This window comes from Lupinus angustifolius, chromosome LG02, assembly GCF_001865875.1.
Source record: "Lupinus angustifolius cultivar Tanjil chromosome LG02, LupAngTanjil_v1.0, whole genome shotgun sequence".
Lineage (NCBI taxonomy): Eukaryota > Viridiplantae > Streptophyta > Magnoliopsida > Fabales > Fabaceae > Lupinus > Lupinus angustifolius.
The window spans coordinates 8960129-8980491 of record NC_032010.1 but is presented as its reverse complement, the minus strand read 5'-3'; the positions used below and the strand labels follow the sequence as shown (position 1 = coordinate 8980491).

The window sequence follows — 20363 nt, the reverse complement described above, 5'->3', positions numbered from 1 at the left end:
ATAAATGATGAATTATATGTTTAAATATATCTTATGTCTGAGTGTGATATTCTGAGTAAGTCCACGCCGTCAATGAATTTATGTTCATTAGATGTCTTACTCTCTGTTGTATTGTTCTTGTTTTGTATATGTTTGCTATGCAGATGGCCAACAACAGCACCCACATCTGCGGCTATCACTTCACGATGTCCCCGACGGGACAATGAGATAGTGATGGACACAGATACACATACACAGGCCCCTGCGGTCTGTCGTTGCACATGGTGTGCAACAGGTCATCGATGATGATCCCTCATCCTGACCCCTACATTGATGCTTCCTTCACCTTGCCACCAAGGAGGCTGAGGACTCCAGATGATGGGCTTCGAGATCTGCCAATCAGGGGTGATGGCGCTGCTCCCTCCCATGGTCGGAGGACGTGGTCAGATTGTTTGGATGCTCCATCATCCAGCAAAGCTCAGAAGAGCCGGGTTCTTGGAGGAGGTCCCTGCAAGAAGACTCCGGTTCTGAGAATGTCCTCACCTCCGAATTATGCCGCTGGGATATGGCATAACAAAGTGGAGGAAGAGGAGGAGGAAGACGAGGTCATTGAACTTGTGAATGTCGAGAGTTCGGTGGAGGTGATCGACCTCGTGTCTGACTCAGAAGAGGAAGAGGATCCGAGTGAGGGGTCCAGCATTCCTGGAATCTTTTGAGTCGGCTTGTGGGCCAGTCGATGTCCCCTTTTGTTTGATGGGGTTGTGTGTATGTGGATTTTGTATATGTTTAGTGGCGATGTAGTTTCCGCCTTTGTTGACCCAATTTGTAAGAACTAATTATGACTTAACCGTTTATATGCATTGTTTATTTAGGAAATTGTGAATCAGGTTAAGTTATCATTCGATAACGATAAGTTGGTTTTCCGCGTTTGAGTTACTTAAAGTGATGTCCCGGAAAAGGAAAGTTTTAAAAGGATACAATTTTACACATCACCATTTCAAAAAAAAAATTTACCCATTTTCCGCAATGTTTTTGAGAAGTTGGCCACTAATGACCCTAGAAAATTTAAGGGTCTTAGGAGAGAGTTGGCCACTGAGTGCTTGATCTGAAATGTGAAAGTGAATGAGATCATCAACATAAGGCAAAGTTGTTGGCATGGTCTGATCTACCCCTTAGGAATCAAGATCATCTAAATCAGCCTCGTGGTTTAGGGGGGGAGCAGTCCTCTAGCATCAACAAAAATTTCTTAGGCTAGCATCGATGTCCTGAGAAAAACTTTTCATCACAATTATAGCATAGCCCTTGAGCGCGACGGTCCTACATCTGAGTAGTAGACGACTGTCTAATGGGGAGTTTTATAGTGGATGGGCATGCTGGTGAGGGGTTTGAGGTATTGGGTTGAGGTTTAGGTAAGGTGTTTGTTTTGAAAGGGGGGGGGGGAATCTGGATGGTTTAAGAGGAGGCCAACTGGAATCTCGGACCTTGACTTCAACCAGTTTTTCTAAGCTCAAGGCCTCAGAAATTGTAGTAGGGTGTAGTATAGCTAACTCATGCCGGATCTTAGGTAAAAGCCCAAAAGTAATGAAATTTATAATACTTTCCTAAGATAAGCCCCATATCATGTTGCATAGTTTCTCGAACTGTTATTGGTACTTGGCCACACACACATATTTCTTAAGTTTGAAAAGTTCTGCTTGATGATTTGTGTAAGCAGATGGACCGAAACGGGTCTCTAAATCCCTGGTAAAAGTGTATTAGTCAGAGAGTTTGGAGTTATGAAACATCCATTTAAACCAATTGAGTGTTTCTCCTTGCATATAGAAGGAGATCATGGGCATCTGCTGGTCCGACAGAACTAGGTAGAGTTGGAAGAATTATCCCGCCTGAAAGATCCAGTCCAAGGGTTCCAACCCATCAAATGGCATGAGCTGTAATTTAGGTGGTCTAGGTTGTGGTTGGTGATGGTAGGGGGTTTGGTGCTGGCTGGGGGGTGGGCAAATGGAATTGTGGTTGGGGATATTGGGATGAGGGTGAAGGCATATAGGGGAGTGGTGGTTGTGGATTATTATGGCTAGTGGGGGAGTGGAGTGTAGGGGTGGGGTTGTGATGAGTTAGATGAGAGAAAGAGAGATGAACATGTGATCCTAAGGTTGGATTAGGGGGTAGAGCGACAACAAACCATATTTCAGAAAGTTTTCCAATTATGTTGTGAAGAACAATAGTATCATGTTGTTCTTGATTTTCCTTTAATTTCTCAATCAGCAGCTGAGATGTGGAGTCATTAGGTTCTTTTTTAGAGGTTTTGGGAGGCATTGAGAAAGAAATGAAAGCACCAAAATGTTAGACAGATTGATATTTTAGAAGAAAATGAAATTTTGTCACTAGCAATTTACTAAATATTCATCATCCATATATTGATCATCATCTTAGAATAGTTTATATAGGAAAGCAAAGAGAAACTTAAAATGATCTCAACCATACATTTGATGGAATCTTATACAAAAGGAGATTTGGTTATAACGAGAGAGAAAATAATCAATCACTATTTCATGATGTAATCCTTCTGCCAACTAGGAATAGTTTGGGGATGTTTGGGCTTGGATTTTGGAATGAGATACAAATTCATTTGTGAAATAGATACCAAGCTTTTACCTTAGTGAAATGTAATTGTCACCTATAGTTAAGTAGATTCATTGTTGAGATTTACTCTTCTCTAGATTCAAAGTTGGAGATTTGCTCATTGCTAGATCATGAGACATTTTCTTAAGTATAATAGCATTGCATGTTCTGGAATATCATATCTCAAACTCTCTACGCATATTTTTTCCATTAACGCAAGTTTGAGGTCATTATTATAGTAAAGAGAAACTAAGTCTGTTGTTACTTGGGCCAACATGCTTAGGTTGGCTAGTAGGCTCTTCAAATATATATTAGTGTTCATATGCATTAAAATTGGAGGTTGAGACAGCAATGTAATATAAGATAGTTATGGGAACACATCTTCTCTCCCAAGATGTATATCACCACTTTATGTATCTCTTCATTTTTATTGATCAGAAAATAAAAGTTAATATATATTAAATTCGTGTTTTATTTTTTAACCAATGAAAAACAAATGGTACATAAAGTAGTACATATCTTAGGACAATAGATGTGGCTCTAGATACTTATCACTAATAAGTTGAGAGACAAGTTATCATTTATTACTCTTCTATCATGTTTAGCTCCTAAATAACTAATGAATGGAAGTATATATATTGTCTCACTTTTTGTATCACTCCAAGTACTATCAACTTTAATTGGTTGAAAAAAATTATTTAAGTTAAAATTATAATTATTAAATATTTTATAGTCAATTATACCTCCTGACACATGAAATAAGATAACAGATGTGCTTCCCAAATAAATACATGTGATTATATGAACTTTAATATCCAATAACTCCTCTTTTCATTACCCACACTATAGTACCACCGCACCACTCCACCTTGTCCCTTCACCATTATATTGTCATCCCCAACTCACCTCATGTCACTTACTCATTAGGGGTGAGCATGGGACGGGTTGGATCAAATAAGATATGTTTCTTATTCGACCTTAAATGTTGGTTGAATCAATTTTTTTAAACTTGAATTCGACCCTAGACCTGAAGTTAATCCAACTCCAAATGTCGATGGGATCAGCCTTTGAACTCGAACTAGACTCGATTAAATATAATGCATACCATTTTAAATAAAGTTTTCTTAATATTACTTATTACTATGAATATTTAATTTGACATATGAAATGATATATGTATAAATACTGTTCATCATGTAATATGATCAAAACAATTAGAGAAACAATGATATTTTTGACAAAAATGATGTTATTACTCAATACACAATGGGATAGTCATACATACAAACATGATGAATGAGTGACTATGAGTCTCATCATGATTGTCCCTTACTAATCCTAAATATTATCTGGATATCATTTTTGAACTCCAACCTGACCCTAGATCCAATGAAACCTGATCTTATTATGGCCCGAACTGAATCACTCAACTCGAACCTGACCCTAATCAAGTTTTACTCACCCTACTACTCATTATGTGCTTGGATTATATGAACTTAATATCCAATAACTCATCTTTTCATTACCCACATTATAGTACCACCATACCAGTCCACCTTATCCCTTCACCATTATATTGTCATCCCCAACTCACCTCATGTCACCTACTCATTAGGGATGAGCATGGGACGGGTTAGATCGAATAAGATATATCTCTTATTCGACCTTAAATGTTGGTTGAATCAATTTTTTTAAACTTGAATCTGACCCTAGACCTTAAGCTAATCCAACTCCAAATGTCGATCGGATCAGCCTTTGAACTCGAACTAGACTTGATTAAATATAATGCATACCATTTTAGATAAAGTCTTCTCAATATTATTTATTACTATGAATATTTAATTTGACATATGAAATGATATATGTATAAATATTGTTAATCATGTAATATGATCAAAAAAATTAGAGAATCAATGATATTTTTGACGAAAATGATGTTATTACTCAATACACAATTGGATAGTCATACATACAAACATGATGAATGAGTGACTATGAGTCTCATCATGATTGTCTCTTACCAATCCTAAATATTATCTGGATATCATTTTTGAACTCGAACTTGGCCCTAGATCCAATAAAACCTAATCTTATTTTGGCCCGAACTGAATCAGTCAACCCGAACCCGACCGTAATCAGGTTTTACTCACCCCTACTACTCATTATGTGCTTGGATTTATAGAACTAATACTTAACGGTCTTATATCTTGATACTCCATCTTCTACACTTTCATTAAATTACACATACCAATAAAATAATTTTTTTAAAAATTACATATTCTAATATTACAATTTTATCCACTTTTTATTTAACTCATTAATTTAAAATCTCATTAAAAATTAAATATAATCAAAACTTTTATTAAAAATAAATGGAGAAAAAATAATAAATGTTCCATAAAAAGTGTAAGGTGATATATAAAAAATAGAAGAATTGATGTATGCATTAAAAATATAAGAGATTTTTATATTATCATTATATCATATGTTATTCTTACTTAATTTTTATTGACTTTGACTTTAACTTTTAGATATAAATAATATACATAGTTGATAATTGATAATATATTAATCATATATAAATTTTTAACTAACATTGTTATTATACTTTAAAAAATAACACCAAAATTTTCAAGAATACATGTTTATACCAAAAGTAATAATATATCATTCTATCAATAAAAAAATAAAAATAAAATTTCAGTTTTTAACATTTATTATTTTATTATTTTCTAGATAGAAAAATTTAGAAGAGAGTAACATTTTCCATATATTAAGGGTGAGAGTGAGGAGATGTTAGCATGTTTACCAGAAAGAAATTGACTTGAGTTGAGTTTAATGGGATCCATCATTGACCATATTTCACTCTTCCCTTGTCACTTTGATTTAGGTCTGATTGGTGAATTAAATTCCTGGTAAGTAATTTTGCATCATTCACTTAGTCACCAATCCAATTCCTCCACTTTTCCTTTTTATATTCAACTCCCCAAACAAACAAAAAAACGTAGATTTCAAGCCAAAAAGGGTTTTTTTTTTCCAATTTTTCATCAACTAACAAACACCCATCTTCTTTTTCTACAAACCAAATCCAAAGTTTGTATCTTTGGTTTGTGGGTATTGTTGGAAAATGGCTAGAGGGAACAGATCAGCATCGATAAGTAGCAAATGGAGGTGTTTTCATCCTTCTTATTATCTCAAGAGACCAAAGCGTTTAGCTTTGTTATTCATTGCTTTTGTTTTTGTTTCTTTCTTTGTTTGGGATCGTCAAACTCTACTCAGAGAGCACCAGGTACTACTACTACTAACCCCTTAATTGTGTTTTACTATCTATTAGTTCTGTTCTTCTTCTTAGATTTTGTGCTCTCTATCAGTAACTTATTCAAATGTTGTATACTATTTTGTTTATGGATCTGATTTGTTTTTGTCTCTTTTTTTATGATATGGAATTATGTTATGGAATATGGATGATTTTGCCAGCACTGAGGATGTGTTTGGATTAACAGCTTAATTAAGTGTTTTTAAAATAAGCTTTTTAGAATGAGCTAAAAAGAACTTACTTTCATAAGTTTCTCCGAATATGCACTCTACAAGTTCTTCCAAATGTCCCCTAATGGAAATCCAGTGTTGCATTTTGAGATTGTGATCATGTTTCTGGTCATCTAGTATTACCCCCAATTGTGCTTTACTCTCCCACTTCTACTTCTTTTAAACTTTGTGTGCTCCATTTCAACTTTATTCCGCGTATAATTTTGTTTATGGATCTGATTTTTTGTTTGCCCTTTTTATGACATGGAATTGTGGATAGTTTTGCTAACACGTAATGGAAACTCGGTGTTGTGTTTTCAGATCGTGTTAGGAGGATAGTTAGAACATTAAGTTAGTTATGGGAACTAGTTAGCTGTTTAGTTAGTTAGAATGATATGAATTGAGGATATGGTCGAGGAGGCATCGGGTAGTTGGGTACTATAGTCTCCTGTAAAAAAGGCTTCTGTTTGGTTGTTAAAGGGGCAACCCTTGGAGGAGAGTCCTTTCTCCTATTCTCAGTCGCTCAATATAAGTGGTCGTTTCTCAGTTTTCTTTTCCTGGGTTCCTAACAGATCATGATTACATTTATGGTCATAGAGGATGTTCCGTTACTGTGAAGGCATTTGAAAGAACTTATATAAAGTTTATTTTGGGCTTATGAGAACAACTTATGAAAAAAAGCTTGTGAAAATAGCTTTATAACCTTCGTGTAAGGTATCAATAAGCTTATGATGATTTCAGAGTACAACTTTGTTTTCATGTTCAGTGTAACTTTGTTTATAAATGGAGACTGAGGTATTTTTTTGGAATATTTTTGTCTTTTCAATATCGTATTTTCACCACTGCTTACTATATAATTTTTCTGTGAAATACAGGTTGAAGTTGCTGACTTACGGAAAGAATTGGCAGATTTGCATAATTTGGTAAGAAACTATCAGTGTATATGATGCTTCTTTCACTACATTTACACCGGTATTTAGTTTCCCCAAAACATTACATTTTATTTCACGAACTAGCACTAGCAATGAAAAGGGCCTTAATACATTTGGTACCGTCTAATAAATCCGGCTTCAAACTGATTAAAATCATCCAATATGAAATATCATTTCTCATTCAATCTCACCTTAAGCTAAATGCTACCATGTTGCTGTTAGTTAGCGTCTCCTTTCCTTGTGGCTGTTTTACAGCGCATGCTTCTTACCCGATAATTTCCTATTTTCTATGAAACTTTTTTTATTTATTATTTTAATAAATTAATCTTTGGGGGCTAAAAATTGGACTTGTTTCAGTTGGAAGATTTAAATAATGCCCAAGGTGGTACTGTTGGGAAGATTGGCTTGGAGGGAAAAAACGTAAAGCCCATTAAAGATGTCCCAGATGACCCCATTGACACCCAGAGAAGAGAAAAGGTAAAAGAAGCAATGCTTCACGCTTGGGGATCTTACGAGAAGTATGCATGGGGCCAAGATGAGCTACAGGTGTGATGAATCTCTATTCTAAACAATCAGCCTATTAATTTTTATTTGACCATAGTTTTATATGGGTTTCCCAGGGAATCTTATTCTGTTGTAGTGCTATAAGTTTAGCTTATTTCCTTTGAAGTAAATCTTTTCGATCTATTGCTAGATCGGGATTCAATTAACTCATATTTTTGCTCCCAAACAAATTTTAAAAAAACTTTTGCCTTTAAGCCATTAGTCAGTGAGAGGATGACAAACTTTTAAACTTGTGCTGATACCATTTCGATCTTCCTTTCTTTAGCCTTCATTGCATATTCGATTTAATAGAGTGATGTGGTCATAGTGCCAATATGAAATCACAAATATTTTCTTGTACTACTACATGCCTGTTCTTAAATGCATGATAAAGGCAAGTTTGTTTTTGTGTAGAAATAACTAAATTATTTGTTCTTGAAATTTATATTTCATGATTAATGGCTATTTTCTTGCTTCTACCAGCCACAGTCGAAGAGTGGTGTCAATAGCTTTGGAGGTCTTGGAGCAACTTTAATAGATTCTCTTGATACACTATACATTATGGGTCTCCATGAACAGTTTGAGAAGGCAAAAGAGTGAGCGTAACTTTTGACCCTATACATTAGCATCGTACCATTATTAATTTTTTCTATTCTATATTTTGTTTGGAACCAATGGCGGTGACATTGAATATTTCTTGTCTATTAAATTAAGTGCTCTCCTGGATGCAAAATTCATGGTGATTATGCTTTGATTCCTAAAATTTGATTCCTTATACATATTTGTTGTCCATTTTTGACTTCTTGGTTACTTTTTATTTTATTTTTTAAAATTTATATGTGGAGGTTGATTAAGTTTGTTTCCACTGCTTTGCTATATCGTTTGTTTAATGTTCAATTATGGTACTCTATATTATGTTTCATTGAATTTCTTGTCATATTCTGATAAGGTGGGTCTCAAGCTCTTTGGATTTTAACAAGAACTATGAAGCAAGCGTTTTCGAGACAACCATAAGGTTGATTTGTATGGTTTACTTTGCAGTTAAAGTCCATTCTTCGTAATTGTTTTCCACAACTAAAATTGTGTTTTTATGTTTTTTAATTTTTTCCTTTTGTTGGTTTATTTCCACCAAAACCCAGAGTAGTAGGTGGCCTTCTTAGTGCATATGATCTTTCGGGGGACAAAGTTTTCCTCGACAAGGCTAGAGACATTGCAGACAGATTGCTGCCTGCATGGAATACATCTACAGGAATTCCTTATAACATCATCAACTTGTCACATGGAGATGCGCACAATCCTGGTTGGACTGGAGTAAGTTATATAATTTTGTGTATGCATTTCAATCTTACTCAACACTAGGGGATTTGGGATATTGCTTTCATGTTTTTTTTGTATAACTAAGGGTATTCCCTTACCCTATGGGTAAGGAACTAATCTCTTTCGGTGTGTGTGGCTACCCATCCCAATAGGTGTCGCTCTCAGGATTTGAACTGTTGTGATATTATGGGTTATGGTCCTTCATATTAACAACCTATAATTTGAAGATACCTGTGATTATTTATAGTTTTATTACCCGTAGAGATTGAGGTTATAAGTCACTTACGAAGCTTAAGATTGGTTTTCAAAAAATATATTATTGCTAGGTTGATTAGATTGAATCTGCTATTAAGGGCTGGTTTGAATTAACTTATAATGGAAGGGCTTTTTATGAGCTTCTTATATAAAATCTTCTGTGAAAAATGAAGCTATTTTATGTTTCAATAGCTTCTCCTTGATCTCAACACTCAAAATTAGCTTTTGTGGGGTCTTTTTTTCAAGAAACATAAGTTTAACTAGAAAATAAAAAGTGTGGCGCATACTAGTGGGGTTTGGGGAGGGTATATGTAAACACCCTTACCCCGCAAGTGGAAAGACTGTGTCTAGGATTTGAACATCTGACCTCATGGCCTTCAAGTAGCAACCTTATTGTTGTGGCGAGGCTCACCCTCTAAATATAACACAATTTTATGATCTTTTTGGATAAGCATTGAGTCACCATATTTACTATTTTCTTATGTTATCATAAAAGGTTAATATTTTGTCTTGGTATGTTTGCACTAAAGGTATAAATTCTGGCCGATTCAAATTGCAAATATCATTGACACGTCTGAATTTAGATGATAACTTCCTATGTTAGTTCTCTTGGTTTTTTAATTATTTGATTTTCATTTGTGAAATAGTTTTGGATTCTTGGTTATGCCTCAGTTGATCACTAGCTACATTATTGGTGTCTCTAAACCTCCTCTCCATTTTTTTCCAAGGGTGACAGTATTTTGGCAGATTCTGGCACTGAACAACTAGAATTCATAGCTTTATCTCAAAGAACTGGAGATCCGAAGTATCAGCAAAAGGTTTTTAACTCTGATTCTATATATACAATTTTTGAAGACAATAGGTTGGACGAGAGGGGAGCATTGTTTACATTTTTGTTCCTTTTATGTGTTAAAAACATCCTTAATTGATGCTAGTTTGTTTATAATTTTGCCGCTGGCCTTCTTCCTACATTCTTAGAGCCCGACTGGTATATTTAAGCACATGCCTAAGTGCATTGTGCCATGTTGTTTTTCTAACAATGCACTGATTGGTTTTGCACCCTGCTGTTCCAGGTAGAGAATGTAATTACACAGCTTAATAAAATATTTCCGGAAGATGGATTACTTCCTATTTACATTGATCCTAACAGTGGAACAACAGTTTCTTCTCCCATCACCTTTGGTGCCATGGGTGACAGGTATTAATGCAATTTGATGACCTTCTTTTGCATGATATATAACTAGCAAAAATCTGTATTTGTTAATATGGTCTGGGTTGTGGTTGATACAATCTCATTGCAGTTTTTATGAATACTTGCTCAAAGTATGGATACAGGGGAATAAGACATCAGCTGTAAAAAATTATAGGTGAGAACAATGCACCTATTTTCTCACATTTTTTCCTTATATAGTTGGAATTTTAGTTCCCTTGATACATGAAAGAATCTTTAAATATGTTAGTCTTCAATTTTTTGTGGTGAACGGTGTTTCGTTTTTCCTTCAAAAGTTAAGTTAGCATAAGAAGCTAATGATTTGGAAATCTGAAGAGTTCTGTAACTGATTTAATTGTTTTTCCTGTTTCTTCTTGGAATGTTGAAAACAGAGATATGTGGGAGAAATCAATGAATGGTTTATTAACTTTGATTCGGAGATCAACACCATCATCTTTTACTTATATATGTGAGAAGGATGGAGATTCTCTCTCAGACAAAGTATGATATTGCATTGTGATACTGGTATTGTCTCATTTAGTATTTACGATATGATATTTTGGGCGTTAAGATCATTTTTCATTCAACTGAATACCTGCAGATGGATGAACTAGCGTGCTTTGCGCCAGGGATGCTTGCTTTGGGATCATCTGGTTTTGGTCCTGATAAGTCGCAGAAGGTTCTGTCACTTGCAGAAGAGGTATGTTTTCATATAATATGCATGTTCTCTTGATCGATTTATTTTGGTCTTGCCCTTACAATTTACTATACATTTTTCACATCAGTATAAGTTACCCATATTTTCGTGATTAGTAATTGTTGAATTGGTTGTATTCAAATTCTGATGTCGTCAATTTCATATATATGTTTTGCTCTCAGCTAGATTAGCATCTATTTGAAGTTCTAAAGCATATTTTTAGGACTATAGGGGGGTGCTGTTGCAATCTATTTTTCCTTTGAGGAAGAGTTGTATTCAATTTCTTGTTAAAAGGAAATTGTCATTAGCCAAAAAGAGAGAATGTTTGTCTCGCTGCGTTAACTAAGAATTACATTGTCTTTTAAATAATTCTCCAATGTGAATAGAAACAGTCACTGATGTTTTAATATTTGAGACAACCAATAGGGGATTGCAGTGTTGTATTTCTTCTCTGGTTGTGATTGTATATGGCTTTCTTTGCAGCTTGCTTGGACATGCTATAACTTCTATCAATCCACTCCGACAAAATTGGCTGGAGAGAACTATTTCTTTCATCCCGGACAGGTTAGTTATTCGATAATTTGTAATGTGCAATTTGAAAATGGTATCATCTGAAAAAAAAAATTGAATTTTAAAGGACATGAGTGTGGGTACATCGTGGAACATACTAAGGCCGGAGACAGTTGAATCACTCTTTTACCTGTGGCGTCTAACTGGCAACAAGACATACCAAGAATGGGGATGGAATATATTTCAAGCTTTTGAGAAGAACTCACGCGTAGAATCAGGCTATGTTGGACTGAAGGATGTAAGCACATCTCAATTTCACATTTAATAATGTTGTGTTTGCATTAGTATTATTTTGTATTAAGTACCTCCAATTTAGAGGGTGGATCTTGGCGCAACGGTAAGGTTATTGCCTTTTGACGTGGAGGTCATGGGTAAGGTTGTTGCCTTTTGACGTGGAGGTCATAGGTTCAAATTTTGGAAACCGACTCTATGCTTGCCGAGGTAAGGCTTTGTTCATTTACTCTCCCCATACTGCACTAGGTGGGAGCTTCATGCAATGGGCCACCCTTTTTTTACCAAGCATCTCCCCTTTAAAGTTAGAAATTAGAATTATTTGTGGTTAAGAAATGCCTTTATGAATTAACCACTTTGGTAGATTATGAAAGCATCTTATATGCCTTTTCTAATGGAGGGCTTAACTTTTGGATGGTAATAAAGGGAGAGGAGGGAATGGTTTTTAAGTAAAGCCCCTTGCCTTGATACATAAATTTGGAGGGAAGAAGAGGGAAAATAATGGGGTCAAAATCCCTCCACTCCTATTTTTTTCTTCCCTCCAAAATTGAGAGGTTTTGGAGGGATGGAAAATTGCTAGAATATTTTTTGCACTTACTCTTCCCTCCCAACCAAACAAAGGGAGATAAACTAAATGTTATTTCCCCTCCAAATTTCCTAAACAAACTGTAAAAGGACGGCCTAGTGCACAAGATTCCCGCCTAGTGAGTTCTGGGGAGGATAGATGTAAACAACCTTACCCTCGCAAGGGAAGAGGTTGTTTCTTCTAGCAAACTTAATATCCTTACGCAGTTAATTTGCATACTCACATGGTAACACTACTTGTTCTCAGGTTAATAGTGGTGTCAAAGACAACATGATGCAAAGCTTCTTCCTTGCTGAGACCTTGAAGTATCTTTATCTTCTCTTTTCACCTTCTTCAGTCATCCCATTAGATCAATGGGTATTCAACACAGAAGCCCACCCTCTGAGGATAGTGGCAAGGAATGAAGGGGGGCATGTTGAGAACTCAAATGAGAAGAGCAAAGCTGTTTCCAGATTACTTGGCCGGAAGGAAGGTCTGGTGGGTTAGATCTCCATTCTTCTCTAACATTGCTGAGTCAGCCTTTTTTGTCAGCATTCAATAAGAATAGTCATCTTGTGAGCTGCCAGCATTCCCTTGTCCGGAAGCTCGGAGTCGGGAGGGGTTCCCTCGGCTTCAGATGGTAGGCAATGATATAGGAAATAGGTTCAAGTTCTTACACAATGGGGTTGATTCAGGGTGACTTGACCTTCTGTTGATGAATGACCCTTTTGAATTTTAACGTGAATAGGTTGTCCTTAATTTTTTTTCTGGAAGAAAATTTTAGAACATCACTTGCACAGTTTATGCATCTGAGCTGAGGCATATATTACGTAAGCATTCAATAGAAAACAGTTATTCCCTAAGTTTTTTCCTATCTCATTTATTTTTATCCATTGGTGTGTGATGGCAAGCCTTATCGCAATGGCAAGGTTGTTGCTTGTTCAAATCCTAAAAACAACATTTCTGTTTACTAAGACTGTATATATTTATACTCCTTATACTCAATCAAGTGAAGCCTGATGCATCTGATGGCATATTTTTTATTGTTTGATGGTAGCTCATGCACTGTTTTTTGCTCAGTTATGACATGTTATGCAGTACAAGATAGTGCTTTTACTGGTTAGCTACTTCATTTCACCCCTTTCAATCTGCATTGGTTAGGATGATTCTCGGTCTTCAACCATTCTCAGAATCAAATAAAACTTTCATCTTTTGCTGGCTGTTATTAGACAGGAGCACATCTGTTGTCCCACACTTTGTGTCACTCCATGCGCTTATGATTGGTCAGAAAAATACTTAATAACTAAATTTTAACTTTTATTGGACCAGTTTTTGATGTGGACACTGGTTGGGTTAGAGTGAGAAAGTAACATTAAAAGATGATTCAATGATTAAGCCAATGGTAGATTAATGCTTAGATTTTGTTAGTTGTGGGATGTTATAGATTCACATTTCTAGATCTTCGTACATCTATTAAAAATTTAAACACAGTAAAATGATGAAGAAAACACCTAAATTGAGCCCAATTAAGAAAAATAGTGTTAATCTACTATGTAATGCAAGTCTTGGAGCTATATTTTTATGCTAAAATGCATTCCTAGGTGTGTTCATATTCAAAGCGATTCAAAATAAAATTGCAAATGGATAACAAAATCCGAAATTGACTAAATTTGGTTTGCATCCCACCCAAAAAATTTGCAATTGACATAATCTTGGCAGGCCAAATTCTAAGAACTAAAGAATTACTCAGCCATGTTCAGAAAGGTTATGAGCTCACTTCCTATTTCTTATTTTTTTTCCCATTCACTTTTGCCTTAGCTTCTTAAAACATAAGTGCTAATGGAGAAGGGTTTAGCTCGCTAAATCGGATACAATGATGATGATGATGATAGTGGATTCATTAAATAATTATGGTATTTCCTTCAGGAACAAGGCCTGAAATGATTCAATGTAAATGAATGTAAACAAAACATTGAAAGGTGAAATTATCTAGAAGTTTCAGCTGACAAGGTTACATCTACTGGATTGTGAGCCTCAATATCAACATGCCTAATACCAGGGACTAGATTCTGTATCTCTGTCTCTAATCTATCCACTTCACTTCCTAATGCTGTAACTACTTCCTCACCTGCCACAGATTACAACCATAACCATGTAATTGTTTCTCAATCACCAACTAAATAAAATGATTGCAAGAATTAAGTTTAGCATACCATAATTTGACATAATCCTCATCAAGGCAGCATCATCCCCTTGCTTTGTAGCTTCTCGAAACTATAAATAATACAAGTTAACAGCTTAAAATCACTAGGCTCAGTAGTTCTTAAAGGGCATTTGGAAGAGCCTATTTGAGCTCTTGAGAACGACTTATCGAAATAGATTGAAAAGTGTTTAATTAAGTTCATCCAAATGCAACCTAAATCAACTTGGAAGTTATGTGTCAAAAAAAACTGAACCATGCATTGCCAGGGTAATGCAACTTTTGTTGTTATCAATGTCTTGAAAAGAAGAGATAACCTAGAGTCCTAGATTGGTTATGCCCCAATAGCCACATTATATTAATTTTAAATGCCAATGCAAATATTTTCAATTGGTGCCAATGCATTCAGGTTTCACTAGTATGTAATAAAATGCAGCATAATAAGTGACTAATAATAAGAAGAGCAGTGCAGACATCACATTGTCAAAGATTTACATGAACATCATAAATTAAGTGGAGAGTATCAACCTGACTAGCCCACTCTTCACATCCAGTCCTTTTAAGATAGTTTTGCACCACCATTACTCCATTAAAATCTGTTCAAACAACCAAGATTGATCAGATTAACAAGGAAATATCATCATGCTTAATTGTTAACATGAATTTATCATGATTATGGATGTAGTTGTAGACAGTGACAATTTATTACATACAAATGTCCAACTTACTCTATGGTTCTGGACCTCTGATACCTCATTCTAATAGATAGTAAAAATGGACAAACATAGTGCAAAAGTAGTCCCACTATGGCAATATGTAAATTGAAACTCAAGAAGTATAGCATGGTAAATAACTAGTAAAAGGTGTCTAAATAACAGCAAACCATAATTATTGCAAGATTTCATTTTGAACTGGACTAGAAATATTCTTATTAAAATAGGAGTATTTTCATGTCAATAACTGTCAAGACCATACATGATATATTTTGACATAAAAGGGTGGCCTAGTACACAAGGCTCCCACCTACTGGGGTGTATTGAGGGTAAATGTACATAGCCTTACCCTCGCAAGCAAAGAGACTATTTCCGGGATTTGAACCCATGGCCTCCGAGGTAACAAGGCAAGCAAACCCTACCATTGGCCAAGGCTCACCCCCACATGATATATTTCAATGAAGGTAAAATTTAGAATTATATCCAGAACTTAACATCATAGAATCAAGAACAATGATATGGAGGGTAACCTATTTCTGCCTTAAATCTGAAGAATCCAGGCCCAATGACTTCACTTTTGCAATCATAGAGGGCATCTACAACCTAAAGCATAAAATTAACCTTTGTCAAATGAATGAGACAAAAGTTATAATGCAGTTTCACAAGAAACTGGCATGCATGTACCGGGTCGTTTTTCAAAAACTGGAGTACTTTCTCCATATCATTGTCATCCATAGCTCTACCAATCAAAGCATGCCGATTTCTCTGGATAAGAAATATGGCTACCTGCATGGTTAACTCGGCATGAAATTGAATCAAAATAAAATACCAACTCCATTCTTTCTGAAATCAAAAGGCTAGGGAAATTTGCTGTCTTCTGAACCCTCTTTACCAGTCCAAGTAAGTTGCCGACTACGATTGAGCCTATGGGATCATAAATGGCATTTCCAGTAACATTCACGGCAACCAACGATGCCCCAGCAATAAGAAGGCCTGTTACTGCAGCACCATCCTGTATTTTGCTAACAGTTGTAAGAAAAAACAACCAGACAGAATCTTGATTCATTACTAAAGTGATCAGGAATACATGTTATTCAAAACCCTTATTTCTAGACTCAGATTTTTTTATTTTTTATTGATGTATCAACAATTCTTGTTTAAACCCTAAGTATCAAAAACATGTTCCAGGAACTAAAGATGATTAATTGCAATAAGTTACCTCTGTCATTACAGCAACAGATGTAGGATCATGACCACGCCAAATATAGTCTCTTAATTTCATTCCCTCTGCGGCTGCGCCTTTCTTGACAGCCTGTATGGCAACAAGAAGAGAGGCCCCTAGCAAAGAGAGAAAATGGCAGTTGAAAGAAGGAAAGGGTTGAAATAGACAACACAGAATATAATGCGCTGCAAAGAAATGCAGACAGCAATACCTTCAATAACAAATGAACCACATATCACCAAAGCTGCATAATGTATATTTTCAGGAGCCTGAAAGGGAACACTCAGAAGTTAATAAATTAAATAGAAAATTCAAAAATGAATAATAAAAGTTGTTTAGAACTTGAAAAGCAGATATTAAAAGTTCTCGTTTCGAAAATTTAATCTGGTTCAGTACCTGTGCAGTCCACAAGTTTTGAAATCCATTAACAACTGTAGCACCAGAACCAAGACAAAATATCCCAACTGCAGATATCAAAGACCAAACAAATCTTTCCTTCGAATAGCCATAACTGTAGAAATGAAAGACATCCCCGTTTAACCATACTAATTAAGTCTCAAATCCATGCAAGGACAAAACCCATGTCTCAGTTCATGCTATGAAAATGGAACAAATAACATATCGTATTATCATATATTTGAGGCATGTTAAATTTTGCAAATTAGTAGCAGAAGCACAATTCACTGAAGTCAGATTTAATTAATGCACATGCATATTATCAACTAGATGTATGATACTTCATGAATCATATAGCATGTAGATGCACAACGAATTTTGTAAACCAGCTTGACACTCAATGTGTGACAGAATGAGGGTGACAAATGTGATGAACAATGTGTGACTTACGGATGAAGAGCATCTGGTGCGCGCCTTGAGCTACTTAGACCATAAGCGAGTAGTGCCTACAAAATAAGTTAAGTGGGACATATTAGTTTCTCTGCAATCAATAATTAATAAAATGAGTTTACCTCAAAGATTAAATCCACTGTCTAGAATACAATAAGGACCCTAATTATAGAATGTCAACTAATATACCTGGTTTGCAAAATCAGCAACTGAATGCACAACTTCAGCTAACATAACATGGCTGGAGGTGGCAAACCATACTCCAAACTTGAGAGAAAAAACAAGAAAGTTACACCACAATGCAGTTGTGACAGCCCGCTGACTAGAATAATGGACAATGAAAACAATTAGGTGCAGCCATGGTGATATACAGAACATTCCTCTATGCTAAGTTTTATATATGAGTTTAAGTCTACGCATATAAAACAGTTTTGCTATCCATTGTCGTAATGGCAATGGTTAAGCTTTTATTTAAGAAACTAATACCTTACTTCTTAATCTATTAATGAGTTGTTTGGAAGAGCTTATAGAGAGTTTATTTGGGCTTATAAGAACAATTTTTTATAATAGCAATAAATAAGATAGCTAATAAGTGTAAAATGACATAATCCCCTAGCTTATAAACCTATAATGTACCTCAAAATTCAAATAGCTTATCAAATATGAGCTATTAAACTTGTAGCTTATTAAAATAAGCCCATTTACCAAACACCAACACTAGCTTTTTTCTTTCCAAATATGCTAATTGACTAGCCTATAAGCTAATAGGTAATATTACTAAACAAATTCAGCTTATCATAGAAATTTATGAAAATAGCTTATTGAATACGTACTTAATTAAGTTGTTTTCGAAATACAAACTAGACACACCACTTCCTAACAAGACCTTCCTTTATTTTAGAGTAAATACGGGACCATTTGCAAGTTGGATTTTAGAGAGGAATGAAAGGAAAGGTATGAGAGCTATGAAATACACTTGTGAGATGACTATAAAGCCTTCCATTTCCCTTCCTTCCCCTCCAAAATCTAACTTGCAAACGGACCATTTTCCTGATGACAATGGTTAAGTAATTCCAAGATATAATTTCATTGGAAAATGGTGCATTAAGAGTAGGGTAGCTAAGAATTCAATAATATTGCATCTAACAAAATCATATGTAAAATGGTAAGCACAAATAAATTGATAAATTAGATAGTTACCTGTGTCGATCGTTGAATTCAATGTTCTTAGGTTGTTTTGCCCTTGTTAGAAAAGCTTATAAAAAACAAGAAAAAAACTGAATTAAACAACGATAATAATAAAATGATAAATAAATAAAACAAAATAAAATAGGGAAAAAAGGTAGGTACTGCAATGTGAGGAGTATTGATTAGGTTGAGAATGAAACGAAAGTAGAAGGAATCGTGAAGATCGTGAATGTGAAGAAGGGTTGAAGAGAGTAAAATTGGATGGTAAATAATGTGAAGGAGGAGGGGTAAAAGTGGAAAATGAGTCTCTGTCACTATGTGGTTTGAGAAAGAGAGAATTGAGATGGTGATGGTGATGATGAAGAAGAAGAGGGTTGTAACGACGGAAACGAGAACGATAAAGGTAATATGATATTCGCATCAATGCTAATTGAATGAATAATCTCTCTGAATCAAAATTAGGTTAGGGATTCAGAATATTCCCACTATTTACATCAATCACTCTTCAAAACCAAGGAAGTAGTAGTAGTAGCTCATGGATGCACCAACACTAACTCTATCACCTCACCCATTACATTACATTACTACTTTCTTAGCCTTTGGCTAATATCACACCCAAAAAATTAGGTTTTTTTAATGTTTTTCTTTATTTTTTATAAAGTCCTATGCTTTATTTTTGTATTATCAATATCTTATGGACCAATGAGAATATTGCTACATTCCTATAGTGACTTAACTAGTGGTTCTCTAATTTAAAAACATGTTGGTGAGAGTAAATATACATATATATTATATTAACACTAATGTCAAAAAAACTAATAAATGATATAATAAATACTTTTTTTTAAACAACTTGTTCAATCAAAATCCATGACTTGATGATATAGCATGTTTTTTTAAATATAAACAAATGTAATAGTTCTATTTTATTATATACCATATTTTTTATTGATATAGTTAGATGACCAATATAATTATTATACTATATTGGTAATAATATTATTCACAAATTTTTCTATTGAAGTGTGGATATACTACAATTTTCATAACTATGCTTTATTCCATGTTTTCACTTTTTTTAATTTGTATAAATAGAATTATATACTTATGTAAAATCTAAGAATGAGGAAGTAGATAGAAGGCTCAATAATTAAGCCAATTTTATAGTCCCAATATCTTAATTATATTTCATGTCTACTAATAATATAATAAAAAAAACTCTCTAATGACATATGTCACTTTCTCCTTCCCTCATGCCACATGTCACTTTCTCCTTACATTCCTCCTCATCACATATTTTACTTCGCTACCCCACTAAAATTGAATGTTTACGACAGCTATGCTTTGTTATGTTAAAAAGTAATAGTCATTGAACATTAGATGAAATTGAAATCATTTTTTACATTCAAATTATTTCTTTACATTAATCTATCTATATAATTTAATGTTTACCATTAATCTAATAATAATTGTACTTTTTCACCTCATCAAAGTTTTTTGATATTTTTCGCACTGAATTTTAATATTACAATTTAGATTATTTTAATTTTAATTTTTCTCTATTAACAATATAATAAAAAAAAACTCTCTTATGCTACATGTCAATTTCTCCTTACATTTTTTTTTCTTCATGTCACATGTCACCTCCTCCTCACATTTTTTCCTTCCTACTTTTTATATATTTTATATTATATATTTTATATGTTAATAATAATTTAATACTAATTGTAGAAAATTCAAATTAAAAATTA

The 20363-nt window shown here is 34.5% G+C and overlaps 2 protein-coding genes across 2 annotated transcripts; one reads left to right on the top strand and one right to left on the bottom strand.

The window, feature by feature from the left end:
• On the top strand, window positions 5413–13306 carry LOC109335257 (mannosyl-oligosaccharide 1,2-alpha-mannosidase MNS1-like). The gene is made up of 14 exons (XM_019571389.1): window positions 5413–5887; window positions 6999–7046; window positions 7413–7601; window positions 8082–8194; window positions 8548–8613; window positions 8738–8909; window positions 9899–9988; window positions 10244–10368; window positions 10472–10537; window positions 10773–10881; window positions 10982–11080; window positions 11561–11641; window positions 11715–11885; window positions 12711–13306. The coding sequence occupies exons 1-14, from the start codon at window positions 5726–5728 to the stop codon at window positions 12948–12950; spliced, it is 1731 nt and encodes a 576-aa protein (XP_019426934.1). The 5' UTR covers window positions 5413–5725; the 3' UTR covers window positions 12951–13306.
• Window positions 14311–19188, bottom strand: LOC109335250 (metal tolerance protein C4). The gene is made up of 13 exons (XM_019571376.1): window positions 18775–19188; window positions 18625–18679; window positions 17614–17746; window positions 17425–17480; window positions 16975–17089; window positions 16790–16847; window positions 16576–16694; window positions 16249–16368; window positions 16041–16142; window positions 15887–15959; window positions 15172–15239; window positions 14657–14717; window positions 14311–14571 (listed from the first exon to the last, which is right to left on the bottom strand). Exons 1-13 carry the CDS (start codon window positions 19031–19033, stop codon window positions 14429–14431), a joined length of 1362 nt encoding a protein of 453 aa, XP_019426921.1. The 5' UTR covers window positions 19034–19188; the 3' UTR covers window positions 14311–14428.